The sequence below is a fragment of the Podospora anserina genome, chromosome 5 (assembly GCF_000226545.1).
Source record: "Podospora anserina S mat+ genomic DNA chromosome 5, supercontig 10".
In the NCBI taxonomy this organism is placed as follows: domain Eukaryota; kingdom Fungi; phylum Ascomycota; class Sordariomycetes; order Sordariales; family Podosporaceae; genus Podospora; species Podospora anserina.
The window spans coordinates 271,754-298,755 of record NW_001914849.1 but is presented as its reverse complement, the minus strand read 5'-3'; the positions used below and the strand labels follow the sequence as shown (position 1 = coordinate 298,755).

At 52.1% G+C, this 27,002-nt stretch overlaps 8 protein-coding genes across 8 annotated transcripts, besides 1 other annotated feature; 4 read left to right on the top strand and 4 right to left on the bottom strand.

Annotated features, from left to right (window-relative positions):
- Positions 1–2,515: 2,515 nt before the first annotated feature.
- On the top strand, positions 2,516–3,537 carry PODANS_5_11015 (uncharacterized protein; the record flags this gene model as incomplete). Its single annotated transcript, XM_001905620.1, has 3 exons — positions 2,516–2,540; positions 2,618–2,786; positions 2,907–3,537. 3 exons carry the CDS (start codon positions 2,516–2,518, stop codon positions 3,535–3,537), a joined length of 825 nt encoding a protein of 274 aa, XP_001905655.1.
- A 435-nt stretch (positions 3,538–3,972) lies between these two features.
- On the top strand, positions 3,973–7,266 carry PODANS_5_11010 (uncharacterized protein; the record flags this gene model as incomplete). The annotated part of the gene is made up of 3 exons (XM_001905619.1): positions 3,973–4,894; positions 4,956–6,805; positions 6,862–7,266. The coding sequence occupies 3 exons, from the start codon at positions 3,973–3,975 to the stop codon at positions 7,264–7,266; spliced, it is 3,177 nt and encodes a 1,058-aa protein (XP_001905654.1).
- A 972-nt stretch (positions 7,267–8,238) lies between these two features.
- PODANS_5_11000 (uncharacterized protein) lies at positions 8,239–15,140 on the top strand (the record flags this gene model as incomplete). Its single annotated transcript, XM_001905618.1, has 2 exons — positions 8,239–14,161; positions 14,233–15,140. The coding sequence occupies 2 exons, from the start codon at positions 8,239–8,241 to the stop codon at positions 15,138–15,140; spliced, it is 6,831 nt and encodes a 2,276-aa protein (XP_001905653.1).
- A 183-nt stretch (positions 15,141–15,323) lies between these two features.
- Positions 15,324–17,768, bottom strand: PODANS_5_10990 (uncharacterized protein; the record flags this gene model as incomplete). The annotated part of the gene is made up of 2 exons (XM_001905617.1): positions 15,324–17,267; positions 17,334–17,768. The coding sequence occupies 2 exons, from the start codon at positions 17,766–17,768 to the stop codon at positions 15,324–15,326; spliced, it is 2,379 nt and encodes a 792-aa protein (XP_001905652.1).
- Positions 17,769–18,143: 375 nt separating this feature from the next.
- Positions 18,144–18,297: a sequence feature (Similar to U1 spliceosomal RNA (RFAM RF00003) (Erpin: E=2.3e+00);~snRNA).
- Positions 18,298–19,042: 745 nt separating this feature from the next.
- On the bottom strand, positions 19,043–19,600 carry PODANS_5_10980 (uncharacterized protein; the record flags this gene model as incomplete). The annotated part of the gene is made up of 2 exons (XM_001905616.1): positions 19,043–19,326; positions 19,387–19,600. 2 exons carry the CDS (start codon positions 19,598–19,600, stop codon positions 19,043–19,045), a joined length of 498 nt encoding a protein of 165 aa, XP_001905651.1.
- A 2,000-nt stretch (positions 19,601–21,600) lies between these two features.
- Positions 21,601–22,539, top strand: PODANS_5_10970 (uncharacterized protein; the record flags this gene model as incomplete). Its single annotated transcript, XM_001905615.1, has 1 exon — positions 21,601–22,539. The coding sequence occupies one exon, from the start codon at positions 21,601–21,603 to the stop codon at positions 22,537–22,539; it is 939 nt and encodes a 312-aa protein (XP_001905650.1).
- Positions 22,540–22,713: 174 nt separating this feature from the next.
- Positions 22,714–23,463, bottom strand: PODANS_5_10960 (uncharacterized protein; the record flags this gene model as incomplete). The annotated part of the gene is made up of 1 exon (XM_001905614.1): positions 22,714–23,463. The coding sequence occupies one exon, from the start codon at positions 23,461–23,463 to the stop codon at positions 22,714–22,716; it is 750 nt and encodes a 249-aa protein (XP_001905649.1).
- A 1,251-nt stretch (positions 23,464–24,714) lies between these two features.
- On the bottom strand, positions 24,715–25,119 carry PODANS_5_10957 (uncharacterized protein; the record flags this gene model as incomplete). Its single annotated transcript, XM_001905613.1, has 1 exon — positions 24,715–25,119. One exon carries the CDS (start codon positions 25,117–25,119, stop codon positions 24,715–24,717), a length of 405 nt encoding a protein of 134 aa, XP_001905648.1.
- Positions 25,120–27,002: the final 1,883 nt, after the last annotated feature.

Sequence of the window (27,002 nt, the reverse complement as noted above, 5' to 3'; positions counted from 1 at the left end):
AATTATATTATTAAGAAACCGTACCCTTTAAATAATAACGATTATAATTTATATAATAGTAATTATTTTTTTTTGAACCTTTAGTATATTAATTAGACTTTTTTATCGAGGTTAATAAGATAATAAATAGAAATATAGTCGCGGCCGGAACTTTAGTAATTTTAATAATAATTTTAAAATAAGCCGATATAGTTTTTTCTATAACGGCTTTAGTACTATACTCTTAATAAAAAAATAATGAAATTATAATACTATCTTTTATTTTCCTTAGTAATTAATTATATAAATCGGGGTATACGGTTTTAATACCGTTTAGGGTAGTTTAAAAGTAAATTACGTAACCGATTTTAATTTTTATTATATTAAAATAATAATAAAGGACCTCGAGCTAATTAAAATAAATTTAAAATAAAATAAAATTAATATATTTAAAAATAAAATATTTTTTTAAAAATATATTAATAATATCGAAAGTACCGTACTATAAAATTTAAATAATTTTTTAATATAAATTATAAATATTAATATTATTAACTTTTTAATTTAAATTAAAAATTTATTATTAAATTTTAAGCTTTTTAATAGAAATTATTATTAAATTTTAAATATTTAAATTATTAATATATTCTTAATTAAAAATAAATATCCCTTCTTTTATTAATAATTATATATTAATTTTAATATAGTTTTTTAAATTATAATATATAAAGGACTAAATTAATTAAAATTTTTAATTAAAAAAATCGGTTTTTAAATTTAAAACTAATAAAATTTAAAAGGTTTGTTATTTAACTATAATAATAATATTAATATTCTTTATAACTTTTATAAACTTTAAAAATTAAACTATAATAATATTAATATTAATTATTTTAAAAAAAAATTAATTAAAGAAAAATCGTAAAAAAAACGTTATAAGAAAGACGTTAAAAAAAAAATTTAAAAAAAAGTATTACCTAACTTTATAACCGTTAATAATAAATTAAATTAATTTAAGTAAAGGGTAAAATATTTACTTTACTATCGGTCTCTTAATAAAGTAGGATAGAGTTTTCGACTATTACCGGAAAATAATAATTTTTTAATTAAAAAATTATAAAAATAATAGAATTAAAGAAATTTAATTAAAAAAAAATTAGCGCCGTAAACTATACTTTTATCGGTAAGGGGTAGTCGGTTACTTTAACTTTTCGTTAAAATAAGGGTTAGGGTTAAAACCAGGCTTCCGTTAATTAGGAAGTTAATTAACTTTTTTAACGCTTTTAAAATCGCTATCGAAAGGTCTAATTACGTAATATTAGTCTAACAAGGGTCGAAAAGTCGTAAGGTCCGATATAATATTCGGCCTTGCGAGGTCGGGTTATCGACGAGGGCGTCGACTTCGGTTTGCTTAGTGATTTAAGCGTCAAAAGAGCTCATAACCTGTTGGGCTAGCGACCTAGGAAAGTCATTAGCTACGAAAATGAGGCTAAAATGGCCAAAAAATGGTAAGCAAATTGGTATTATAGTAGTTGGTTGTTGGTTAAAAAGTAAACAGTAAGAAAATCCAGCCCCAAGAGCAAACCGGTGTGGGTCTGGGAAAACCTGGGCCCTTTGGTGCCCCACAGGTGGCCAAGGGAGTATTGGAAAGACCAGGATCAAAGCAAGGGATCATGACCGGAAGACAGATGTCGAGTGAGGGGAACTTGCGGCTCTTCGAGAAAGGCGGTTGAGAGGTGCCGATGAGAGAATCAGGTGACGGCTTGCCTCTCCGCTTCCCATTCTGAAACCTGATGTCCAATATCTAACCCCGCACTGTCGAGGCAGAGCTCTTGCATTGTGCAAAGAGACGACGGTCTCAGAACAGATCCTACGAAGCAGGTGACGTCGCACCCAGATCCCCAAGCCGCTGCACACGCCCCATAGGGGGGTGACAGCGTTAAAGATTCTAGCCGGCCACCGAGACCTTACAGATGTCTGCAGCGACGGAGGGGTATCATCGCTAAAACATTGTCTTCATCTTTCTTCTCTCTCTTTTGTAGACTGGACAGCGCTGGACAATTCCTGTTCGTTTCAAACATCGACGGGCATATCGAGGTTCAACCCTTGACACATCAATCCCATGTCCGGCCAGGTTTCTAGGCGGGAACGAAGGTGGTGGACGAAGGACGAAGACGACATTCTCAGAGATTGGGCCAAGGTGCAAAGTACCAACCCCTTCCATCACAAGCCTCGGTGAAGTATTTGTGTGAATCTCGCTGACTTGGTGGGCAAAAGTCGATACACACGGCGCTGTCAAAAACTGGAATGAGGTGGCAGCTTTGCTGCCTGACAGGACGAACAAGGATTGCCGTAAGCGATGGCACAAGGTACGAGTCGATATCAAGAGGGGGGCGTGGACCCCCGACGAGGATAGGAAGCTACGACAGGCTGTGGCGCAGGCTGGATTAAAGTCAGTGTGTCCCTTGATACACTAACATGTATCTTGTCACCTGACTTGTCATTAACTGGGAGCAGATGGTCAGCAGTGTCCAAGATGATGCAAACGCGGAACGCCGACCGTAAGTCGTTCCATACCTATCTGTCAAGCTGTTGGTTCCGAAATATCTGACAAGAGATGATTGCATCCTACGGGCAGAATGCGCCAAAAGATGGCAACACGTGCTCGGGCCGGACCACAGACATGATCCCTGGACCCCTGAAGAGGATAGAATACTACAGGAAGCAGTTGCGAAATATGGCAACAACTGGAAGCAGATTGGACTGTTGGATCTGCCAGATCGCTCAACCCATGATATTAGAAATCGGTAAGCACGAACCAACAAGACCACCGGCCGCCCCCATCCCCCCCCCCCGGTTCCCAGTTGGCGCTAACAGATCTTTGGGTGCAGTAGCGTCGCCTTAAATCGACGGAAACGTCGGTCCAGGGCCCCATCGAATGACGACCCTTCCACTTCAACGCAATATCTCTCGGACGACAACGCAGACGACAACAGTTCGAGCGGCGAAGAATCCGACTTGAGCTCTGATGATGCCGAATTAGCCAACTTGAACGAGGACCAACACATGATGATGGAAGTCGACGCCGCCCCGGCCCCACCAACACCCACACTGTCGGAAACCTTGGCAGATGCGTCCATCTTTTCCAACTGGGAAATGGCCAGCCCGGCAACAATGTTGACGCAGGTGCGGCCGCTGGATGCAGACTCCCATCCGTGGCTTTGGTTCTCGACTGAATCAAGCTCCTCGGGACAAACTCCCGATCAGCACCTCTCGCCGGAAAACCTGAGCCTGGCGTTTGAGAGTGGCCAGGACATGGGTCACTTGATGGGTGGCGCGGAGATTCAAGTTGCTCCACAAATTTCCCAAAACGAGAACCCTCAGAGTGCTGCTCCAGCAACGCAGCAGCCACCCCAACAAGACTACCGAGGACAGGCTGAAGCACCTGGAAGTGTCACTGTTCTCCTGAGGCAAGCTGACTCGCAGCTCGCACAGCAGGTTATTGGCAATCTGTTAAACCTCAATGCAGACGTGGTAATCCGTCTGCTCAAAGACTGATGGCTTTGCTCCACATTGTTGACTTGGCCAGTCAGGGGCACATTCAGGGGTATTTTCTATGCATGGACCGAAGTGGTCGTGGTCTTCATTTTAATGTACATCGAAGGGCCTGTCTCTTAGCATATATGGAATGTTTGGTCAAATACGAATCATGTAGCAGCCTACTGCTCTATCATTGTAATATCTTTGTTCTGGAGTTAACATTGACCGAGTTGAATGACGTTAACAAGGTTGCTCGCAATTACCACTGTTTTCTGTTAGCAGACCCGAGTTGTTGGCACGCGCGACTCGGGTCTCACTCTTGAACGAGCCAGAGTCCCATTCAACACCATATTGACAGAATATTTTGCAATGTCACTTAAAGTCTAATCTTGACTGCAAAACCACTCCTCACTGAGACCAAGGCCACAAGACATTCCAAAAGAGGCCGTTCCGATGCGTGCTTTCATTCCTGCGAGGGTGACTCTTGAGCCTGACCGACAAGATGCCATCCGTTCTCTCTCCGACATTGTCGAGTTCCACGCCGAAAAGAATCCCGACTACTTGTTTTGTGTTCAAGCTGAAAAGAAACCAGGTCTTGATGGGTACTCTTTGAGCCGTGTGACTTATACCACCCTGAAGTGGGCTATTACGAACTGCTGCCAATGGCTCGAAGCACATTTGTCTCATCTTCAACAACGTACTCGGCGGGGGCAAGGTGATGCTGATGGATCACAAGGACCGATAGTCCTACTGATGGAGAGCGATCTCGGTCTGGCCGTCTACATCCTGGCTCTTATGAGATTGGGCATACCGGCGGTTCTGCTCTCAACAAGGCTCAGCGCGACCGCAATTCACCATCTCATCGGGCGCACTGGAGCCACAACAGTCATTGCCTCGCAGCGTCTCCGTTCGATGCTAGACGAGCCAACCCCGGCGGTCGATACCAAGTTCCAGAATGGTGAACCCCAAAACAAAGGCCTTCAGGTCTTTACCGCCGCCGGGTACCAAACTTTCCTGAACGACCTGGACTCCCCTCTGGAGACCAATGTGTCGGTGCAGACCACCAATCCAGCGCTAATTCTGCACTCATCCGGCACATCTGGACTCCCAAAACCAATCTACTGCACCCACGCCCACTTCCTCGCTTTCTCTCAATGTCACGAGTTTGAAACGGCAGAACAACGCCAAGGTCTAACCGTCTCGTCATCGCCCTTCTTTCACGTAAGCGCCTCCCCCTTCAGGTTCACAACACAGCCGCGCAGTTACCTAACCACCATCATAGGGCTTCGGCCTAGTACCAATGTGCCTCTCCCTCGGCATCGGCAAAACCTTCTGCATTCCCCCCTCCTCCGAACTCCCCACCGGCTCCTCCATCGTCCAGCTCCTCCAAGCCTCCAGCTCCAAAGCCCTGCTGACTGTCCCTTCACTTCTCGAAGACATCGCCTCCCTCCCAGACAACAAAGGAGTAACCGCCCTCCAACAACTCGATTTCGTCGCCTTTGGAGGCGGCCTCCCGAAGCCTTCTATCGGCCAACGTCTTAATGCAGCAGGTGTAAGACTCATCAACCACTACGGCGCGACCGAGACAGGACCCCTAACCCCGTTTTTTGTCCCGCCTGCTGGACATGACTGGCGGTTTATTCGGTTGAGAAGGGATATTGACTACGCGATGGAGGTGGAGCTGATGCCAACGACAACAGATGGTGAATTTTTAGGTCGGGCGTATAAACTCAGCATGCGGCCATTTGGCTGGACAGAACGCTTCGAACTACAAGACTTGCTCCTCGCTCGGGAGGGTTTCCCTGGGGAGTTTCGTATCGCGGGACGAACAGACGATCTCATTTGTCTTGCTACCGGGGAGAAGGTCCGCCCGACGATGCTGGAGACTATCCTCCAACAGCATGACAAAGTCAAGACTGCCGTTGCGTTTGGGGATGCGCAGTTCGAGATTGGGGTTATTGTTGAGACGACAACGAGGGAGGTGGCTGACGGGGATGAGCTAAGGGGGGAGATATGGCCTCTGGTGGAGGAGGCAGGGAGGCAGATGGATGCCCATGCGAGGGTTTCTTCCCCGGCGGCGATTTTGTTTGTTGGTTCTGGGGCTCTGCCGAGGTCGGATAAGGGGACTGTGTTGAGGAGGGAGGTGAATCGGGTTTTTGAGAGGGAGATTGCGGGCGTGTATAGGTGTATTGATGCTATGGCCAGTGCGCCGGCGTTTGATCTTTCTTCGCCGCGGGAAAGCGTCAGGGGTTTGGTCAAAGCGGTGATGGCGTCTAGGGGTGGGTATTGGTCGGATGAGGATGACTTTTTCGAGCTTGGGATGGATAGCTTGCAGGCGACGAGGTTGCGGAGACTGTTGGTTGCTTCGCTGAGAGCGGCCGCGCAAGAAGGTAGAAATTGGGAGGTGGATGTTAGGAACGTGGCTGACGATGTTGTTTATCGCAATCCTTCTGTCAGTCGGCTTGCTGAGGCCATTGTAACGCAAAACACAATTCAGAATGGGCTGTCGAGCTTGGGTCACCTGGAGCAAATTGCGGACAGGTACTCCAACGTGACTTCAGAAACCATTGCGCAACGGGCAGTCGTGGTCATGACCGGCAGCACTGGAAGTCTTGGGTCGTTTATTCTGGCACAACTTGTCAAAGTCCCGACAGTGGCCGGGGTTATCGCTCTCATCAGACCCTCAGCCGAACCAGCGCAGGAAAGGCAGAAGAATGCCTTGAAAGCCCGAAACATCGAGCTGTCTGACTCAGAGTGGTCAAAGATACAGATCTACGGGGCAGACGTGGGGGCGCCCTTTCTTGGCCTGGACAGTGGCGTGTACCAGCAAATCGCATCCAAAGCCACACATGTGGTGCACGCTGCCTGGCCAATGAACTTCAACATGTCCCTCCAGTCTTTTGGTTCCGCCTTTCGAGCTCTGCAGAACTTGATACAGCTAACTTCCGAGTCTCACCGACTCCAGCCATCGAAGAGACCTCGCTTTCTATTCATTTCATCCATATCCACAGTCGGGAACTATCCCTCTCTTCACAAAGAGCGTCTTGTGCCAGAAGAGGCTGTCAGTGGCCAAAACTGCGCTCTTGAACTGGGGTACGCAGAAGCAAAGTTGGTATGCGAGAAGATAGTCGAGCGAGCAGCGCGCGATTACCCCCAGATCCAGACAGGTTTTGCGCGTGTGGGCCAAATCGCCGGCTCTCGGAGTGGATATTGGAACGTGGATGAACATTTTGTTGCGCTTGTCGCCTCGTCGTGCAAAGTCCGCCTCATTCCAGATCTTCAAGGGGTGAGTAGAAATGGAACGTGCCTTGGTGAAAGTGGCCTTGCTAACCAGATGCTCAGACTCTTTCTTGGCTGCCAGTCGATGCTACTGCAGCAGCGGTAGTCGATATTTTGCTCAACGATCAGCCACCGGAGCTTGTCTACCACTTGGAGAACCCAGTACGGCAAAGCTGGCATGAAATGATCACGCTCTTGTCCAGTGAGTTGGGGTTCGCTTCTACACAAGTGGTGTCGTTTGAGGAATGGGTGGAAGCTGTCATGTCAGCGCCAGATCAGGGTAACCCTGCGAAGAAACTGTCGCGTTTTCTGAAGAATGAGTTTCGCAAGATGTCGTGTGGAGGGATAATCTTGGACACCGTCTTGGCTCGGAAGGCTTCACCTACACTGAGAGGATTGGGGCCAGTTGACAGTGAACAGGTGCGGCTGTATATCAAGTACTGGAAGCATAGCGGTGTGCTGGGTTGATGATAGGGTACATACGGGGATTATTTGCTCCATAAACTCACACCAAAGCATTGCTATGAAATGTGACGTGAGATCATGTACGTATCAAGCGAGGTAATCCGATAGCCAGTGTGTAAGCTACCTAAAGTAGGTTGCTGTTACATAATTCTTGAATGACAACAGCTTGGTTACCTACACAACTGGTAGAGGGCACGAGGTCCGAGGTCTTTGATACCTAAACTGTGATGTAGTGGATCAAGCCCATGATAGCCTTCGTCACTGGGTACCTCGTGAGCGATAGGCGCCTTTTGGGTAGCCGACAGATACGAGAACGCCGCCATCATGGATGCTATCTTAGGTTCCTACCTACATACCGGCGGAGTGATAGGATATCTTGCGGCAATTACCTTGAATCATCTTATAGGTCTTTGATAGAATGCTGCTTGTGCCTGTCGAGGCTGCTGGGACCCGAGCTGGGTCTGATGAGCGAGGTGACCTGCACTGGGATTACCGCTTTGAGGAGAAACTCTAACCCTACAATCCAACAACGGTATTCAACTTCCTCGGTAGTGACCAGTTTCTTGATGGTAGCTGACCAAACTCGACATAGAGCTTGTTATTCGAATATAGCAATTCTTGCGAGAAACCAGGTTTGCATACTAGTGGTTATCGGTCACACTGCCTTATTTGCGCTGGACTAAGCTCTCACGAGGATCCGTGTCAAGACTGCGTGGTGACATCCCTTCAAGCACGGACCCGAGTTGACACCCCTGAGATCAAGGTCGATCCAGGCTGTTCTTGTCCTTATGGGAACGTTGAGTTGCTGTCTTGATAGCGGTTGATATCTTAAGGAATAGTAAGCTTCTGGTGCTCAACTTGATCGCAGCAACCAAAACCTCCATTCAACACGAGGAGTCACTCAGCAAATTGGCTGACAAGACCTACACATCCACCTCACATTGGAAATTTGGCTCAACGCCACCAACCACAGACATGGCCGCAACATCAGCTTACAGCGCCACCAACGATATCGAAGATTCACCGGCCAATGCGATTGCCGTCATCGGTATGGGTTGCAAGTTTCCCGGGGCAGAGTCAGTGGAGGAATACTGGAAGCTACTGGATTCTGGCTTGTCCATGGTCACCGAGGCGCCGACCGGGCGCTTTCCCACCAGAGACCACAGACGCAGCACAGAAAAGTCTGTTTTCCTGGGCAACTTCCTCAGCGACATCGAACATTTCGACAACCGGTTCTTCAAAAAGTCAAGCCGAGAGGCAGCATCAATGGACCCACAACAGAGACTTCTTCTTGAAGTCGCTTACCAAGCCTTGGAGTCGTCTGGCTACTTTGGCCCACGAGAGAAGGACACCGAGGTCGGCTGTTTTGTGGGGGTGTGCGCCTCGGACTACAACGACAACGTTGCCAGCCATCCACCCAACGCCTTTTCTACCCTTGGTACTCTGCGGGCATTCCTGACGGGAAAGATCAGCCACTTCTTTGGCTTCTCTGGCCCGTCGGTCACGTTCGATACCGCATGCTCGTCATCGGCTGTTGCCATCGATGCCGCCTGCAAAGCCATCATTCACGGCGACTGCACGAGTGCCATTGCTGGTGGTGTCTCCATTTTTACAAGCCCGCATTTCTACCAAAACCTCGCCGCTGCGTCCTTCCTCAGCCAGACGGGTGCCACCAAGTCCTTCGATGCCGGGGCGGACGGCTATTGCCGCGGGGAAGGTGTTGGCCTAGTCGTCCTCAAGAGTCTGCCAAAAGCCTTGGCGGACGGAGACACCATTCTTGGCACAATTCTGTCCACTTCTGTCAAGCAAAGCAGCAATGTCGTGCCTATCACAGTGCCCTACAGCCCCTCACAGGCAGCGCTCTATCATAGGGTGCTCAAGATGGCCGGAGTGAGCCCTGAAGATGTTTCCTACCTCGAGGCACATGGAACAGGCACGCCTATCGGTGATCCACAGGAATTCCAGGGCATCAAGGAAGTCTTTCAAAGCCAGACACGGACAGGGCCTCTGTACTTTGCTTCGGTCAAAGGCAATATCGGCCACACAGAGGGGGCATCCGGAGTTGCCGGCCTGATCAAGGTCCTCCTCATGATGCAGAAGAGAGCCATTGTTCGACAGGCAAGCTATTCCCGGCTGAATCCCAAGATACAGCTCGATACCAGCCAATTTCGGATTCCGACAGAGACGGTTCCGTGGAAATCCGACGTCCTGATCGCTTGTGTAAACAATTATGGGGCGGCGGGTAGTATTGCCGCCATGGTCGTCAGGGAAGCAACCGGACCAAGTCCTGGCAGGGGAAACAAGTCGTCGGCAGCCCTTTCCAAACACCCACTGCTGGTATCCGCAAACAGCGCAAAGAGTCTGGGGGAAAACTGTGCCAAACTGCGACAGTATCTCTCCTCTTTCAACGCCTCGTCAAGTACCAATGTCCTTGCCGACATGGCCTACAACCTCAGCGACCACCAGGACCGATCACTGCCAAACATGTTCATAACAGCGGTATCAAGCATGTCAGAACTGGACGATCAACTCCGCATTGCAGCCTCCACCCCAGACTCTCAGCTGTGCCGTCTAAACCCTTCTCCAAAGCCGGTCGTGCTCATCTTCGGTGGTCAGACAAGTCGCTTCATCGGGTTAAGCAAGAGCGTCTACACCGGCTCAGCCTTGCTACGCAAATACCTGGACCAGTGTGACAAGGTTCTCAAAGGGCTTGGTCACGGAGGAATCTACCCGGCTATTTTTGACTCGACGCCCATTGATGACGTGGTGCAGTTACAGACCATGCAGTTCGCCTTGCATTATGCCTGCGCCCAATCCTGGATCGCATGTGGCCTCAAAGTCGACTGCGTCGTGGGTCATTCCTTTGGCCAGCTCGTCGCCTTGACTGTGGCTGGTGTATTTTCGCTCCAGGACGGACTCAAACTTGTTCATGGCCGGGCTGTCCTGATGCGTGACAAGTGGGGTTCGGAGAGGGGCACCATGATCGCGCTCGACGCCGACCATGGCAATACCATGGGACTGATCTCATCAGTGAGAAAGACAATGCTCTATTCTGGGCTCGAGGTGGCCTGCTACAATGGACCTCGGAGCCATGTCCTGGTGGGTTCTTCAACTGAGGTGGAGGCTGTGATCGAAGTTATCAAGAAGTCAACAGCGGTCAAGTACAAGGTCCTGAATGTTACTCACGGATTTCACTCCCGCTTTTGCGACTCTATCATCCCCGGTCTTGAGGCGTTGGCAGCGTCTTTGACATACAACACACCCAAGATCAGGATCGAGACGACCTCAGATCGAGAGACATGGGCTGCCGCCACACCCAAGTTGATCGCCGACCACACGAGGACGCCAGTGTACTTTGAAGATGCCATCAAGCGGATAGAGGCCAGATATGGGTCTTGCACCTGGGTTGAGGCTGGCTCGAACTCATCCGTTACGAGCATTGCCCGTCGATCACTGTCAGATGCTGAGAGCCGAGACCATCTCTTCTGCCCCGTCAATCTCAGCCGGGAAGATGCCCTGGGCGCCCTGGCTGATACCGTCACGAACTTGTGGAAGAATGGAAACCAAGTGCAATTTTGGCCATTTCATCGCATTCATCAAGCAGATTATCTGCCGTTGAACCTACCGCCATATCAGTTCGAAAAGGTCCGACATTGGCTGGACTTCAACTTTGTCGTAGAACAGCCGAAGCCAGTGCAGGCGCAAGATCAGATCACCGAGACAGTGCCAGTGGTCGAGCCTGAGCCAGTCTTGATCACCTTCTCGGGATTTGACGTCACTCACGCCACGCAACGTCGCGCCGTCTTCACCATCGATCCACGCAGTCAGGAATGGCGGACGCTCGTTAGTGGACATGCCGTCCTCCGGCAACCGTTATGTCCAGCTCCGTTGTATGTCGAGCTTGTCTTGCAGGCTGTCAAGATGACTGCTGAAGCAGAAGGGATATCGGCGCTTACATTTGGGCAGCTGGAGGGCCTTGAGATAACATCTTCGTTGGGCACGAGTGATGACAAGATTATCAAGCTTGTCTTGGCCCCTTCGGACGGAGAAAGGTTCAGATGGGACTTTTCGTTCCACTCACAGCCGCGGGGCGTCAACACTTCCGCAAAGCCAGCCACCCATGCCGTGGGCAGTGTCAAAGTCATCACCACCCAAGACGACAGCACAACATCTGAACTAGATCGAATCTCAAGGCTCATCAGGCACCGCGACTTTGATGAGGTAACCACTCGGGTTGACGGCGAGGCTGTTCAGGGTTCACTGGTCTACAAGGTTTTCTCCAGAGTTGTGCAGTATCATGACTTTTACAAGGGTGTGCGTCAAGTCGCCGGCCACAATGGAGCGGTGGTGGCTCAGGTCGTGCTGCCAGCGGAGCAACCCCCTGTCACACAAGGACTTCTGTCGAACCCAGTCGCAGTCGACAACTTCCTTCAAGTCCCGGGGCTCTACGCCAATTGTCTTGGCCCATGTCCAGCGGATGAGGTATTTGTTTGCACCCAGGTGGACCGACTCTGTCTCTCGCGAGACTTTGAGGGTACAGCCAACAAGACTTGGAAGGTTTGCGCCACATCTACGGCAACATCCGACAGGGAGAGCGTCAATGATGTGTTGGTGTTTGAGCAGGAGTCAGGCAAGCTTGTTTTTGTCGCCTTTGGGGCGCATTTCAGCCGAGTTCGCATCACGTCGCTGGCAAAGGCGCTTTCGCGGGCAAATCAAGGACAGACCACGGCTTCTGTCGGTACCAATGGCATCACCAACGGCATCACTCGGCCCGCTTCTCCACCTCTTGTGGCGCCACCTAGCAATAGACAAGACCCTGTCAGTCCACATGACACTCTCCAACAACATCCAGTTGTTGCCACTCCTGCCCTGCCGAAGCGTCCTGCTGGCCCAGGCATCGAGCAGGAGTTGCGGGAGCTGCTCACCAAGGTCACCGATGTGCCAGCCGATCAGTTCAAGGGAGATGTTACACTTGCCGATCTTGGTATTGACTCGCTGGTAACCACAGAGATAGTGTCCGAGGTGGACCAGATCTTTGGTATTTCTATCCCTCAAGACCAACTGCAAGACCTCCAAACCTTCGCCTCCCTGTCCGCATACCTCGCTGGCCGTCTGGGTCGGGAACTGCAAGACACCCCCACAGTCGTTCAAACCACGGCTTCCAGCGAGCAGCGCCAGACACAGCCAAGTGCTTCGTCCTTGGAGGCGGCTCCCACAGCCCCCGAGCGTGGGAGGCCAAGGGACTCTGAGAATTTGCTCCCAAAGCTCGCCAGCCTTTTAGCCAGCCATCTTGAGTGCTCTCCCGCTGATTTTGAACGGTCCACGAACCTGGCAGATCGCGGTCTTGATTCTCTGCTCTGCATCGAACTCATGAGCGACATTGAAAAGACATTCGGCGTGTCAGTCGACCTGGCACAGCTCACATCCGAGAGCACCTTTGGAGACCTCGCCGGCATGTTCGTCAAGGTCACTGGCCGTGATGTGTCCCCATCAGATACAACAAACTCAACCATCACCACAACACCGACACCAGCAACACCTAGCTTTGAGCCAAGAATCATCCCCCATGATCCCTCAGTCAAAATTCCACCACGCCCAGTTCCCACAAACACAGACCGCAGGTTTCAGGCCGCTCCCGATGCGTTTGAATCCATCAAGGACCAGTTCAGTGACCTCGCCGACGCATACCATCTGACCGACTTTTACAAAAACGTCTACCCCAAGAACGCACGTCTCGTCCTTGCTTACACAGTCGAAGCATTCGCGGATCTTGGTATTGATCTCAGCAGTTTGCCCACTGGTGAGGAGATTCCACCCCTGCCCAGCCTTCCCAGACATCACCACCTGCGAGACGTCCTTTATGAAGTCCTACGGGACGGAAAAATCGCAGATTACAACGGCAAGACCTACGTCCGCTCCGACGAGCCCATCGACAAAGTCCGCTCAAGCCAGCTGTTCAACGAACTTGTCCAGGAGTTTCCTCAACACGCCAAGGAGCACATGCTGCTGAACCTCTGCGGCGCAGAGCTGGGGAAGCTGATTAGCGGGGCAAAAGAGCCACTCACTGTTCTTTTCGGATCCAAGAAGAACCGCGATATCCTTGAGGACGTCTACAGTACCAGTCCCATGTACGTCATCATGTCACAGCTGCTCACGCGCTTTCTTGAAAAGGCTCTGAGCGGCGCCTCACCCGGCCCAGATGGTGTATTCCGAATCATTGAGCTCGGCGCTGGAACAGGATCAACCACCAAATGGGTTGTCGACCGGCTTGTGCGGTGTGGCATCCCAGTCGAGTACACTTTCACCGATATCTCGCCCTCGCTCGTCTCTGAAGGGAAGCGCAAGTTTGCCAAGTACAACTGCATGAGATACGCCACCATCAACATCGAAAAGGAGCCCCCGACTCAGTACCACGGCCAGTTCGACATTGTCCTCTCCACCAACTGCATCCACGCCACCTCCAACCTGCGCCGCTCTCTCACCCACATCGACAAGCTTCTCCGACCCCACGGCTTCGTCTCGCTTGTCGAGTTCACAAGCCGCATGTTCTGGTTCGACCTGGTGTTTGGCCTCCTCGAAGGCTGGTGGCTCTTCGACGACGGCAGACCCTATGTCCTCGCCAGCCCCGAGTTCTGGGAAAAGTCCATGCGCTCAAGCGGCTTCCAACACGTTTCCTGGACAGGCAGCACAACCAAAGAGTCCGAGATCGTCCGCGTCATCACCGGCTTCAAGCAACCAGTCGACAACCCCGCCCTCTACCGCAGCACGCCACAAGAAACCACCGGCGAAGTCGAAACCCTCGTCTTCACCCATGTGACAGACAAGAACCTCCCCCTCCGCGCAGACATCTACCACCCAACCCCACAACAAGCCGCCGCCCAAAAAGACTGGACTGTAGGTGCGCCACTCTCAAACCCACCACCACCACCACTCCTCCCCACCACCTCACTAACATCCCCCCCTACCCAGCCCTGATAATCCACGGCGGCGGCCACGTAATGCTCTCCCGTAAAGACATCCGGCCCCGCCAAATCCACCACCTCCTCTCCCACGGCCTTCTCCCAATCTCAGTCGACTACCGCCTCTGCCCCGAAACAACCCTCCTCACCGGCCCCCTCCCCGACATCCTCACCGCCCACACCTGGGCCCGTACCTCCCTCCCCACCCTCAAACTCCTCAAATCCTCCATAACCATCAACCCAACCCACACAGCAGCAATAGGTTACTCAACCGGCGGCCTCCTAGCCATGTCCCTGTCCTGGACCTCCCCCCACCCCCCCTCCGCAATCCTCTCATTCTACTCCCCAACAAACTATCAATCCCCCTTCTGGCAAACCCCCAACATCCCCTCCCACTCCCATCCATACACCACCACCCCCTTCAACCTCCTCGACTGCGTCCAACCAAACCCAATAACCTCCTACAACATCCCCCCCAATCTCCTAGCAGCAGGAGGGTGGATGACCCCCTCCGACGCGCGCAGCCGTCTAATCCTTCACATGAACTGGCACGCCCAAACCCTGCCCGTCTTATTCCGCGGTCTACCCCCCGCCGGAACCCCCCACCCAGAGAGCTACACCTCCATGCCACAGCCAGCAGAAGAGGAAATAATCAAAGCGAGCCCCTACGCGCAGGTTATAAGGGGTAACTACAAGTCCCCTACGCATATCGTTTTCGGGACAAAGGACGATCTGATACCCTGGCAGCAGGCCGAGGAGACGGTCAAGGCAATGAGGGAGCACGGGGTGGATGTGGGCTTCACGCTGGGGGAGGGGGAGCCGCACTTGTTTGACATGTACAGAGACCCGGATGGCAAGAGATGGGGGTACGTGCTGGAGGGGTACAGGTTTCTGTTGGAACGGGTGGGGAGGTTGTGAGGAATGGGAGGGAGGGAGGGAGGGAGTAGGCACCTCTCCAGAACCAGAGGCGTTGGATAAAACCTTTTCGAAGGCATCTAAACTTGGTGGAACGATGCAAAATATAGGCCAACTTCCTATCCGATTCACATTCGTTAAAACAAAGTGCAACGCTGGCTGATGCTTTTCCAACAACGAACACCATCAAATCATGCTCACAAATCCGCCACCCTGGAGGAATCGTATCTGTTGCTCCTTCAAATCAGCCCAATTCCTCAACTCCTGCTCTTCATCTTCCAACAAAGGAGGCGGTAACATCCCACTCAGTTGGCCAAAGTGATCAAAATGCAGATTATGTGCGTGTTGCGGGTTGATTGTCGGCGCAGCCCTCTCCAATCTCATCAAGATATCCACAAACTTGCTTAGTGGCTCCTCAGCCTTTTGCGCAACAGGACCCTTCCGATCCGGGGCGCAGTTCAGCAGAGTTGATGCGACTTGGCGAATCTTGTTGATGAGACTGCTTCCGTTGGGCTCCATGTTACGTTGCGTGATGGAAGTGAGGACCGTCAGCAGGTTCTGCACGATTAGCTCCCGCTCATCAAACATCTGTGCATCAATGGGATCCTGCTGCTGAGCAGCTGCGTGGAGGGCGGCGGCGGCGACCGACTTAGAGACCGCATCTGACCCCAGAGCGCCATCAGTTCCGTTACCATTGACAGCGTTCTCGGTAGCATATGCCTGTGCCTGTGCGGCTTGGGCAGCTTGGACTCGTGCTTGTTCGCGGTGATTGTCGCGGAGGTTGAGGTAACGCTCAACATAGTAGGAACGCGTCGCCAGCTGAGAGGCATATATATTCGCTTTCTGGATCTCGTACTGCAAACGCCTCGTCTCGGCATCTTGCGAACTCGCCTGTGTCTGGACGGGAAGATAGTCGGGTGGTAGGTAGACATAAGTATTTCCTGTGTCGTAGTAGTTTGTAGCATTCGGCAAATCCATGCCGGATAGGCTGCTCCCGTCGTTCGTATGTTGGCCAAGATTGATGGTCAGCTCTGGCGGTAAGTGATCCATGACCTGCTTGACAGCCCCCAGACAGTCATCCAGCATCGATCTTTGATCATGAAAGCCCAGCGAGGATATCCCGTAAGACAGTTCAATGCTGACCAGACCGTTCATGGTCATGTAGATTTTGATGCCCTGGATGAAGCCCGTCATTAGGGACACGACGCCTTCCGGTTGTACAAGGATTTGATGTGGAAGAATGTATTGATCGTCGACCTCGGCAGGGAACTCGGGATATGGTTCGGCCGGGGTAGGTGGTGGAAAGATGATTTCACTATGAGGCGCGCCGATCTGTACCATGGATCTGACACCGACAAACATGCACCAAAAGATGCGCTTGCCCAGCTGGTCTTCAACGTGGTTGAACGATGGCCCTCGATAGGTAACCCCAAACATGTGCGACCCCGTTTCTCGCGGCTTGTGATAACCCATCTCGCGGATAAAGTCCATGGTTTGGCTCATGAACCGCCGGCAGACTTTCCATTGCATGGTGTACCCCGCTGCCAGACCGAGAAAATAGCTAGTCGCAGCATCGTAGACGGTGATATCATCCTTGTAAGGAAAGGCCGAACCACGAGCTTCGGTTGCGACAACACGACATCTTTCGATGAAGTTGATGGCTTTGGGAAACATGGCCAGCCCGTTAGGATGGTGTTTGAGATGCAGCCGAGCAGCACGTGGGAACGAGGCCACTAGACACCCAATCATGCTGGCCAGCAGGGCGAGGAACTCTCGGCTTGTCCTGTCTTCGCGTCTCATGAAAGAGTTTCGAAACGTGGGCTCGTGGGGGAAAGGCGCTAGCGGGTGTATATACCTGAAGAAATCGTCCACAAGAGGGACCAGCACCTCGAATGGGGCTATGAGCTCAGCGGACCACACAGGCTGCGCACCATGTAGCCCAGCAATGGATATCAGAGTCTCGGCGGCATTGTGCGGTCCTGGGCTCAGATTCGGCTCGAGGCGGGGCTGCTTTGCGGCTTTGGCAGCTTCGGCGTGTTTGTTTGGTGGCCCTCGGCGTTTCATGGTGCGGTTGAAGGTGCAGTCGACACCAAGGTCGCGACATGGGCGGCATGGCTGCGTCTCATCGCACTGGAAAGAAGAAAACTCGTCAGTCGGGAAGCACATAGAGACACTTGGGAGAAGAGGATGTGCAACCTTAACCTTGCGCTGACTACACATGTCACAGGCTCGGCGCAAGCGGGTAGCTTTCGAGGCGGCACCTGGAGGGTTTGCAGAACCGCCCTGGGATACTGGTGGCTGACCTGATGGGAGCCCGGCCGGTGGATGGTATGGCAAGCCATCAGGATGCGGTACATAATGTGAGGCTGGCGAAGATGCGGGTTGTGCGAGGGCTAAGGGGGTGGTTGGCGGTGGGGGCCCTGCGACGGAATCTTGAAGGGCCTGTAAGCTGTGATGGGCAACAGCAGAGGCAGCAGCATCGGCGGCATATTGGGGATGTGGTTGAGGCTGGGTCGCGAGGTCGTCGGAGTCGTTGTGGGCAACAGGTTGTGATGGTGCGGACGTGTCGTTGGTGGGGACCTGGGCGTCGGTGGTGTTGTTGGAGGGCGGTGGTGGATAGTTGGATGACATGATAATGATAAGCTTCAGTGACGTCCGATAATCGCACAATATAACTGGCCCAGCGCACTTTTACGGCTTCACTCCGGGTGATTCTGCCACTGGCGATTTTTCGGCGAAGGTCCGGGAGAATCACGGATCTTTTTTTGCGCCAAACCAAACGACAACATCCACAGGGGCCTGAGAAGTCACGTGGCTACCCGGAGCTGCCTTATCGGTTATCATCAGCCTATCAATCCCACCATCCTATCGCCATAGCCCACAAAGTGCACGGCCCTTTTGCATTCTGAGTCCAATTTGCAAGGGCGCCCGGACCACCCGAAGCACCAGTATATATTCGCGGTTCCCCTCCAATTCTTTCCACTTTCCCTTTCTCTTTTCTTCTTTATACTTACCTTGGCTGGCCTCCGGGAGATCATGAATTCCTAGAGGTATGTCGAAGAGCCTTCATTGCACATCGAGGAGTTTTTCGTCATTGTTTGCCCTTCGGGGTCGACAGGGCTGTAATTTTTGATGTTTACTTTTCTTCATTGTGCGCTTGACCTTTGTTGAGCCATGAGGAAGAAGCAAGATCTGGCAGCTTGCAGTGTTGTTTGACCGTGTTTTCTGCGATGATATGTCACCATGTTGGTGTTCTGGTGTTCATTCCCGTGTTTGACATTGATGTTGCCAATTCTACTTTTTCCGGAGTTGAGAGTACCTACCCACAGAGTTTCACATCTAACAGTGTGGTGTGCAATACCCGCAAGGGCTTACCATCATTTACGATCGATATTAATGGTCGTCCATTTATATTAAGTAATACTTGTTTGCCTTTGGGCGATATTGTTCTCGAAAGGCTTGCATTTATCTTGCAGTTGCGTATAACATCCTAGTTAAACTAGGAACTGCTGGCTAACTCCAACTGAAACGATGACTATGCTGTATGCCTGGGTATGCAGCCTGTGGTCAGGATCTGGATGGATAATAACCGGAGTCAAAGACTTGGTGATCAACAGGTCATTTTAATGCGTAAAGTCGAAACCAGGCTGTGTGGCTGGAGGAAAGACTGGGGGGGACTGCTTCTGTTTTGGTGGAAAAAGAGGGCAGAAGCATGAACGAAGCTCTGTTGTGTGGCGAGAAAAAAGCCAGGCAGCCACCTCACTTCGACACCTGGTCGCACCTTCCAAAACCAAAACTTTGTCAATTTTTGCAGCACCGAGGGGCTGAAACTCGGAGTCCTCTAACAAGAACGCCAATCGCTCATGCTACCATAACAAGTTCTACCTCCTCATCCGTTTCCCCTCTCAAGCCTTGGTCGGCGACGTCAACTGCCAAGCATCAATAGCGACGTACCCATTCCCTGATGTCAGAATCCCGACTGCAATTACGTTGTTCAGCCAGTAATACTTGGAGCTCCCCGTCTCAAATTTGATGCGGAGGTGGATGAAGCCATCGGACTGCGCCGGACCGCTCGTGCTGATGAAGATGTGGGCATTGTCATCAGTCTGAAGCTGGTAGCGTGTGTCGGCCGAGAAGGTGTTCTTAGAGTCAATCAGGCCCCAGTCAGCACCGAGGGGAAGGACTTTGCCTACATTGCAAACGTGTCAGCTTAGGAAGGGGAGGTTGGTGTAGGTTGGTCAGCTCGTACCGGACAAGCGAGGCCCCTTGAAGGATCCACCGGTGATGGGGATCACCACACGGTTGCCGTTGGGACCAGCTCCTACAGGAAGGGAGGCACCCAATGTGCAGTTGAGGGAGTAGAGGAATGTCAGGCCTGGTGCCCGAGGTGTTGCTTGTGCCAGTGCCAAGCCTGAGAACAGGAGGCAGGTAAGGGTGCAAATGACGGCGCGGATGGACAGCATTTTGGTGTTATTGATGTTTGATGACTGGCTGTTGATGATAATCTAGAGACGACCCGGCTCCCTTTTTTCGTCCCGAGAAGATGCGACCTTTTATACACCGACATGGTGCCCACAAAAATGAGGCTGGCACATGCCGTTCTCTAGTACCGACACCCCGGGCCGATGTTGTAACCGCTTGAATCGCATTGAACAAATCACGGACTAGACAAGCGATCAACAAGCCTTCCAATCAGATCTTGCGGGGAAGCAGCTCGCTTGCTTCCATGCTGGTCTAGCTCTTTTCTTCCGGACTTCCATTCTGGGCCGGCTGAATGCGACATCGTCGACGTCTGCAGACAATTGCCCGCCCATCAAGCGGCACGTCAGAACCCAAAACCCCCATCAGTGACGAGCAGGCCGCATTTCCCAATCTCATGTCAAAGATCACGGAGAGATTATGCATGGGTCAGAACTCAAAAGCGGCCAACCTGACAAAGCAGCAGCGCAAGGATTGGCAGCGATTCGACGTTGCATTCCGAAGATCCTTGCATGAAGCCACGCCAAGTTCAATGACCAGTATTTGGAGTGAGTTGGGATTTGAGGGATTGTGGCGTACGGGTATCATGGGGCACAGCAAGGTCGTTGGGCCTCGTATGCTGTTCCCTTGCAACGGGACCAGATTCGGGTGTATGTGATTGTCAACTGTCGAAATATGGGAGGACCAGGACACCAAGAGCTCTCATCCAAGGTCCGAGCCATCTCGGTCCAAAGGGCATCACACAGTCGGCAAAGAGACGTGGATGTTGAGCTGGCTGAGGACGAGGACGTGAGGCTGTTGTAGCACTTGGGCCGCCTGGCCTTGTCCCGCCATGTTGTTGCTGACAACAGTAAGATTGTAAGCCGGACGGATCCACGAGCTAGCACAACATCTCCACAGACCACAAACCTCCAGGATGACGGTCACAACGATTCCATGTCATACGCAATCAGCACGGTCGGGAAGGAGGATGGCTTCGGCGATAACAACCAAATGCAGATTGGGCCACTGAGTGTAGCTGACGGTGCCCGTGGTGTGCCAAAGTTCCCTACACTGTCCGCACTGGGCATCCAATCACTGTTCGCGCGGCCGTAAACACTTGGTGGTAGTCACTGCACGGTTCCCACGTCTTTCCTGCCGCCGTCGGCCCTCCTTCATTGCCGCGTTTGTTCAGGTTGCTCAGGATCGTTTGGGCATCCGAGGTTTCCAGTCCTACAAGGAATCGCGCGAGAGGACCATTAGGCAAACAGGCCAGGGACATACCCTGCAGTTGTGATGGAGATGTGGACTATGCCAGATGCCAAGCTGTGTTGTTTGGATGGACTTTGAGGCAACCGCTAGGCGCGATGGGTTATGGAATGTATTACGGTAAGACAGGTTCGTGACAGAGTGGCCTGGGTTTGGGAACACCTGGGCGGGGCAGACAAGCAAGAGGCAGGAGGTTTCCATGCCGTGGGTTGCAAGTGAGGCAAGTCCTATAAAGGCGCAATCTGTTGCAGCTGCGTCTTGAGCATGTTCCCGTAAGTCTCCCTCATCCAAAAAGTATCCAAACATTATTGTTTCTCCTGACATTTGTGTTTCATTCTGCACAACCTTACGGCCATGGCCTTGCTTAAAACCCGCGCCAAGTTGGCAGAGAATGCCCCCTACACGAACCTAGACCTTATTAACATGGTTGATACGCAAGTTATCCCGCTGCAAATGAGTCGCTCAGCCGTTGGCTTTTCTGTTAGTGTTGGCTAACTCCTCCTTCTCTTGCACTAGTTGGCCATACCCTTCGTCACCCTCGTACAACACCCACCTCGCAAAATACTACACTTTCTTCGTCGACACATACGCAGAGCCCTTCGGCTACATCCACGACAACTTTGTTTCTGACCTCCCTTGGCCGACCGAATACTGGCTCGTCGACCACGATGCCAAGACGATCACTCTCAAGGTCGCACAAGGGTCCACTGATGGGTTCGGGGCCCGCACCAAAGCAATGAGAGAAACCCTCTGGCTTGGACACCTCCATGTTGCGGCCGAGAACAGAAAGGCTGGAGTGATAGGCCGACGCTCCCTGTATCGGTGGTGCAACGAGTCGTTCCCACTGCTCTATCCACCAACCGGAGAGCCAGTCTTGGAACTTGATGGGTGCGGGGTGGATATGCTAGGGATTATCAACGAGAGTGTTTTTCTTGTCGCCTACACTTACTGCTCCCCCACCACGCCGAAGATTCCTTCGTCGTCCACGACGTCATTGTCCACCCTTGAAAGAGCTACATCTTCGACCTCGATCGCGTCGCTGGCTAGCGGGGCGGGGACGTCTACCGCTACCACGCCCCTGTCGGAGGTTGACATTTCGAAGCTTGTCTTCAACAGCACTGTTTCTTTGACTCACACTGCTAACTGCGCCATCACCCGCCCTGATGATGAAGCCTCTGAGGAAAAAGAGCTCCGAGTGTACCTCTCCCGCCGCGCAAAGTGGAAATCGGCCTGGCCCTCGCTCTTGGACTGCACCGCCGCTGGTGGCCTCTCTTCTTCTGACCTCTCTCCCCTGGAGGGAATGATTAGAGAGGCCCACGAGGAGGTCCGGCTCCCGTCTCCGTTCCTTCGCTCCCATGCCAAACTCATTGGTGAGAACAGATTGATGCTTACGGAGACAGAAATCGGAGAGGAGGGTTGCCAAATGCAGCTGCAGCATTGTTTCGAGGTTGAGCTGCCTGAGGGGGTTGTGCCAAGGCCAGGGGAGGGAGATGGGGAGGTGGCGGGCTGGGAGTTGGTTACTGTGCCGGAGATGAAGGAGAGGATGAGGATGGGGGAGGTGAAGCCGGCGAGTGGGTTGGTGTTGATGAGGTGGATGTTGGAACGGGGGTTGCTGACTGACGAGGAGGGAAAGGGTGTGGGGGAGAGGTTGGGGCGGGAGTGGGTGGTTGAGTGAGTTGAAGGGAAGTAGGTTTGGATATCACAGAATGAGTACACGAAATAATGACGTTGTTTATAACCACGTTCAAGAACTAGCGAATGTCCAGCGTCGTATGTACAAGTTCAGTCTGCCAGATAGATACACCGCCTGCATTTTGTCCATCACCCCTCTCTTGCGTGCCCTCACGGACTAGCACCCCGAAGTCTTGATAGCAGCAGTAGCACAGGCCGTACCGGAAGGACCACTCCCAATTTTGGTCGGCTCCTTGCCACTGTTATTCCCCTGATAAATCCAGCACGCAGCCCCCTTGAGCAAACAGCTATTCCTCACGCTGGTGGTATCCCCAAAATTAGCATTCACCCCCGCCACCACCTGCGACGACCCCTCGACCTTGATATTGTCAAACGTCGAATGCCTCGCGTATTGCGTCCCGCAATTCCCGCAAGAGCGATACAATTTGCCGATGTTGGCGGCATAGAAGTTCTTGACGGCGACCAAACCCCCGCCGTTGTGCTGGAAGACTTTGTCGCTGGCACCGCGGGCACCGCCGCCGTTGACGTAGGAGGTTCCGGAGGTTTGGCGGAAGGTGGCGGCGTCCTCGCAGACGTCGGTCCACCAGACGTTGTTGAGGGTGCAGGTTCCTTTGCAGTGGACGCCCTCGCCGTTGTTGGGACCGATGATGACGTTGGAGAGGGTTGCGCCGTCTTGGAGGATGAAGACGGCGTCTTTTTCGCCGCCTTCGGATTGGTCGGAGCAGGTCGAGGGGGAGCGGTCCCATTGTTTCATGCCGCCGTCGAGGGTTTGGCCGGCGGGGATGGTGCGGGCTGCGGAGAGGTGGGTTGTTGCTGAGGGGATGGGGAAGGTGCTGCGGAGGGCGGTGTTGGTTTGGGCGGTGGCTAGGCCGGCCATGGAGGCGAGGAGGAGGGTGAGGGGGTGCATTTTGTTGGTTTTGGGGGGAGGGTTGAAAGTGGAGAGATGGATGGCTTGGTGGTGGTGGTGGTGGTGGTGATGGTGATGGTGATGGTGATGGTCTGGACTCCTGGACAGGAAGAGATGTCTTTATACTTCTCCCCTGCTGATATCAACATGTCATCCGATCCACCTTGCCTTGTAAACTGGACGGACTACTGCTACCAAACCAGGGAATGACTGCCGGTTTCATGACTGACAGACCCACCTGTCTTCTGGGATGGCCTGGCCGGGATTTTGTTTCCACTGCGGAAAGATTCTCCATCGTGTCTTCGTACAGGTGTATCTTCAGACACGATGTGGCGTCGGGTAGCTGCACCCCAGACAGTCCTGAGCAATATTTCTTCATCTTCGGGTGTGTTTCGAGGCTGAGAGACATTCAACTGACTTTCACTGCGGCCCTGCCAGTGGGATGGAGGCTGTCTGCCCAGCTCTGTGAAGTGAAATTCGCACGAATCATCCCTGGCTTCAACCCCAGCATCTGTACAATGTCATGGCTTTAACGCCAATCAGTGTAACACAGCACTAACTCTCCTACACAACACCCGATGTAAGGTATCGATGTCTGCTACCATCATCTACCTGTCAGTGGAGTTGAACCACAACGTAGCACCCCCTTCACCGAAACCACGGAAATTGCCTTCTTGATCCCTGCCGCCCATCCGCATCATCGTGTCCGGAGCTGGCTAACCTGTTTCAACAGCGGAAGATGTCTTGGCGGTCAGTAACAGTCCAGTTGCGCCGAGATCTGGGAATAGGGGACTCAAAAAACGTTTATGCGACGTCTTGGCGCCGGGACGGGAGGTGGTTGGTGGGAATATCTTTCTGGGGGTGATCCACACGTTAACGAGATGATCATGGGATTTCCTGCAAGATGGAAGGGAGAACGTGTAAGTTGGAAGGATGCAGGAAAAACATTCTGTCGGGTTGTTAGAGTGGGCTTGGCGGATATGGTGATGGAACAAAGGCGACTGGTGGATTTTAGGTAGGATCATGGGGTTGACTGGCTGCTGTTCACCAACCACTTACTCAAGACAAGAAATTTTAATCGCGAGAGAGTAATGTTATGACTTTTTGTTTGCTGTTTAAGCATTCCCGTCTTCACCCCGGGTGATGTAGTTGACAAGGTCCTTGTGCTGCTTCTCATACTCCTGCTCCTGCCAAAAAGCTGCTACCGACAGCAGCTTCCGTCCCACCTCCACCAACCGTGTGGCAAAAGCACTAATCATCTCTAACTCTCCTCGAACCTTGTCCCTTATCTCGCGGTAGCTCCTTAGAGAGCGAATCGTTATCTTGGCGTAAATCTTCGTCGAGGTACTTCGCAATGCAGCTGTGTGGAGGGTCGGCCTTTTCGAGACCGATGACCACTCCCTGAACTGGCTCCAAAGCCTTACCCCGTTGAGACTCCAACTGACCGAGCAGCTGAGCAAGCTGGTCAAGCAGACGGTGCGCCATAATAGCACGCTGCAGCTTCACCTTGCTGTTGGTCATCTCCTCAAGACAAGTGGCTCTCATGCCCGCTTCGATTTCATTGGCAGTTATCAACAGGTGTTGCATATCCGGCATAGCTGCCAGGCCCAGCCTCGTTCTTAATAAACCCTGGACAACTTCGTGGCGATTGTCCATGTTCAGTCGGAGCTGCCGATAGTCGTCGTCCAGGCTAGACTTTGGCTCCACCCAGTCGTGGACATTCTCCCGACAAAACAAACATCTTCAAGACCACCCGCCAGAAATCAGAAATCTTTCTTGAAAAAGAGGGGGCTCCAGACAGGATAGAAACACCAACAAAAGGAGGGGGAAGATTCCATTTGCTTCGTAATCCGGGTTCTTGATGGCTTCGGGAGCTTTGACCTCCCAATCCTGGAAACTGTGGCTTTTGAGGCGATCCTTGATGATGTTGTGTGCGATGAGGTTGTATTCATCCGTGACCAGATCGTCAGACGAACAGGAGTAGAAGGTGTAGGTTTTGGCGTCTAGACCGAGGTGTATCAAGCCTGAGGGACCTCCTGACGTGGAGTTTTTGATGTAAAGAAAGCGTTTCGGCTTGACTAAATCAAGGGCCTTGACCAGACTAGCTCCAAGGTCGTGGTATTTGTAATGATCGGATAAGAAGTCGTCTATCTATTCCGATGCTGTCTCGCTGGCCGCTTCTGATGTCACCCGAGTCCACGAAACATCCAAGATGATCTCGAACCCCACGCTTGCTGTTTGATTGTCAGATGGGTGGTAGTGGTCGTCGGTGTCCTCTTCAATCTTGGCAGGCTGCGCAGCCAACATTGGGCTGCTGTCGATCTTTGTCTTTTGTGCTTTGCCTTGGGAGGGACGCCGCTCGCTCACATCGATGTCACTTCCTGGACGTTTCCTCGCCCGATTTTCATTTTCTGGTAACATGCCCCGTGCCCGAAGAAGGGCTGATGACAACGTTGTCTTCTTTGCTGGTGTGCTGGAAAGCCTCAGGCTGGAAAATGGCATGGCGATTTAGTCGATTCGATTTTCGAGCACTGAACGGCGAGGTTCCTAGTAGATGGGAGAGAAGTCAGCTTTTTTTAAAAAGAACAGTAATGTAGGAGAGGGCAAGGCGCTAGCTGCCGGAAGAAAATGTCCCCGGAGCACACTGGTTCAACCAGACTGGTGGAACCCCAACCCTGGGCATGGGAAACCATCACCTCAGTTGACTTACGGCGCAGTCACTCTTTTAAGTGGGCAATGCAGGACCCCTCCCACACCCCAATGCTACGGAGCATTTCGTCAGTTGAGCCGCATCCCCACCTCAACGGCCCAGTCTGGCGGCCCGCCAATCAAACACGCAAATCTTTTTCCTGTTGGGCTGTTGGGGGTGAACTGATAGACCACGTCGACTTTTCTCCAGTACTTACAGTCAATTGATGATGCCTCTGGAATACGACCGATTTAGCACCAGGGTCGGTACTTCGACGTGATCAGAGTCCACGAGCTGTTTGCTTGACACGGAGAGTCGGTACAGAAACCCTGATAGAGAACGGCCAGGAAGCTCGATTGTTTGTCTGATAGAGAATGGCCACGAAGCTCGATTGTTTGCAGCTTTGTCGTGGTTTCAGATGGACCTCCATGGGCATATTGACATATTTGGCGCAAGCAAGGCAGATCCCGCGCCGTCCCGGTTGATCAACAGCACGGCTGAGAGGGGGCCAGCCCATCACCACAACCGCCAATGAGATTGACGCAAACATGAGCCAACACTCTCCCAAGACGTCTCTATACTTATGGCTCATGCCCTGGAAATACCTCCTGTGCGTTTCAGTTTTTTCAGTTCCTCAATCACGTCAACTGACAACTACCCCCAGTTCTAATGCTTCAAATCAATCTTTCCGTACCAAGGTTGCCCGATTATCTCGATTGAATGCGAACACGAAATGTCCACTGTCACTCGGTCATGGCAGGAGCAAGAACGACTACGTCTCGAGAAGGAGAAGGAGAATGAACGAAAACGGCTCGAGCAAGAACGAGAAAGATTGAGAATAGAGCAGGAG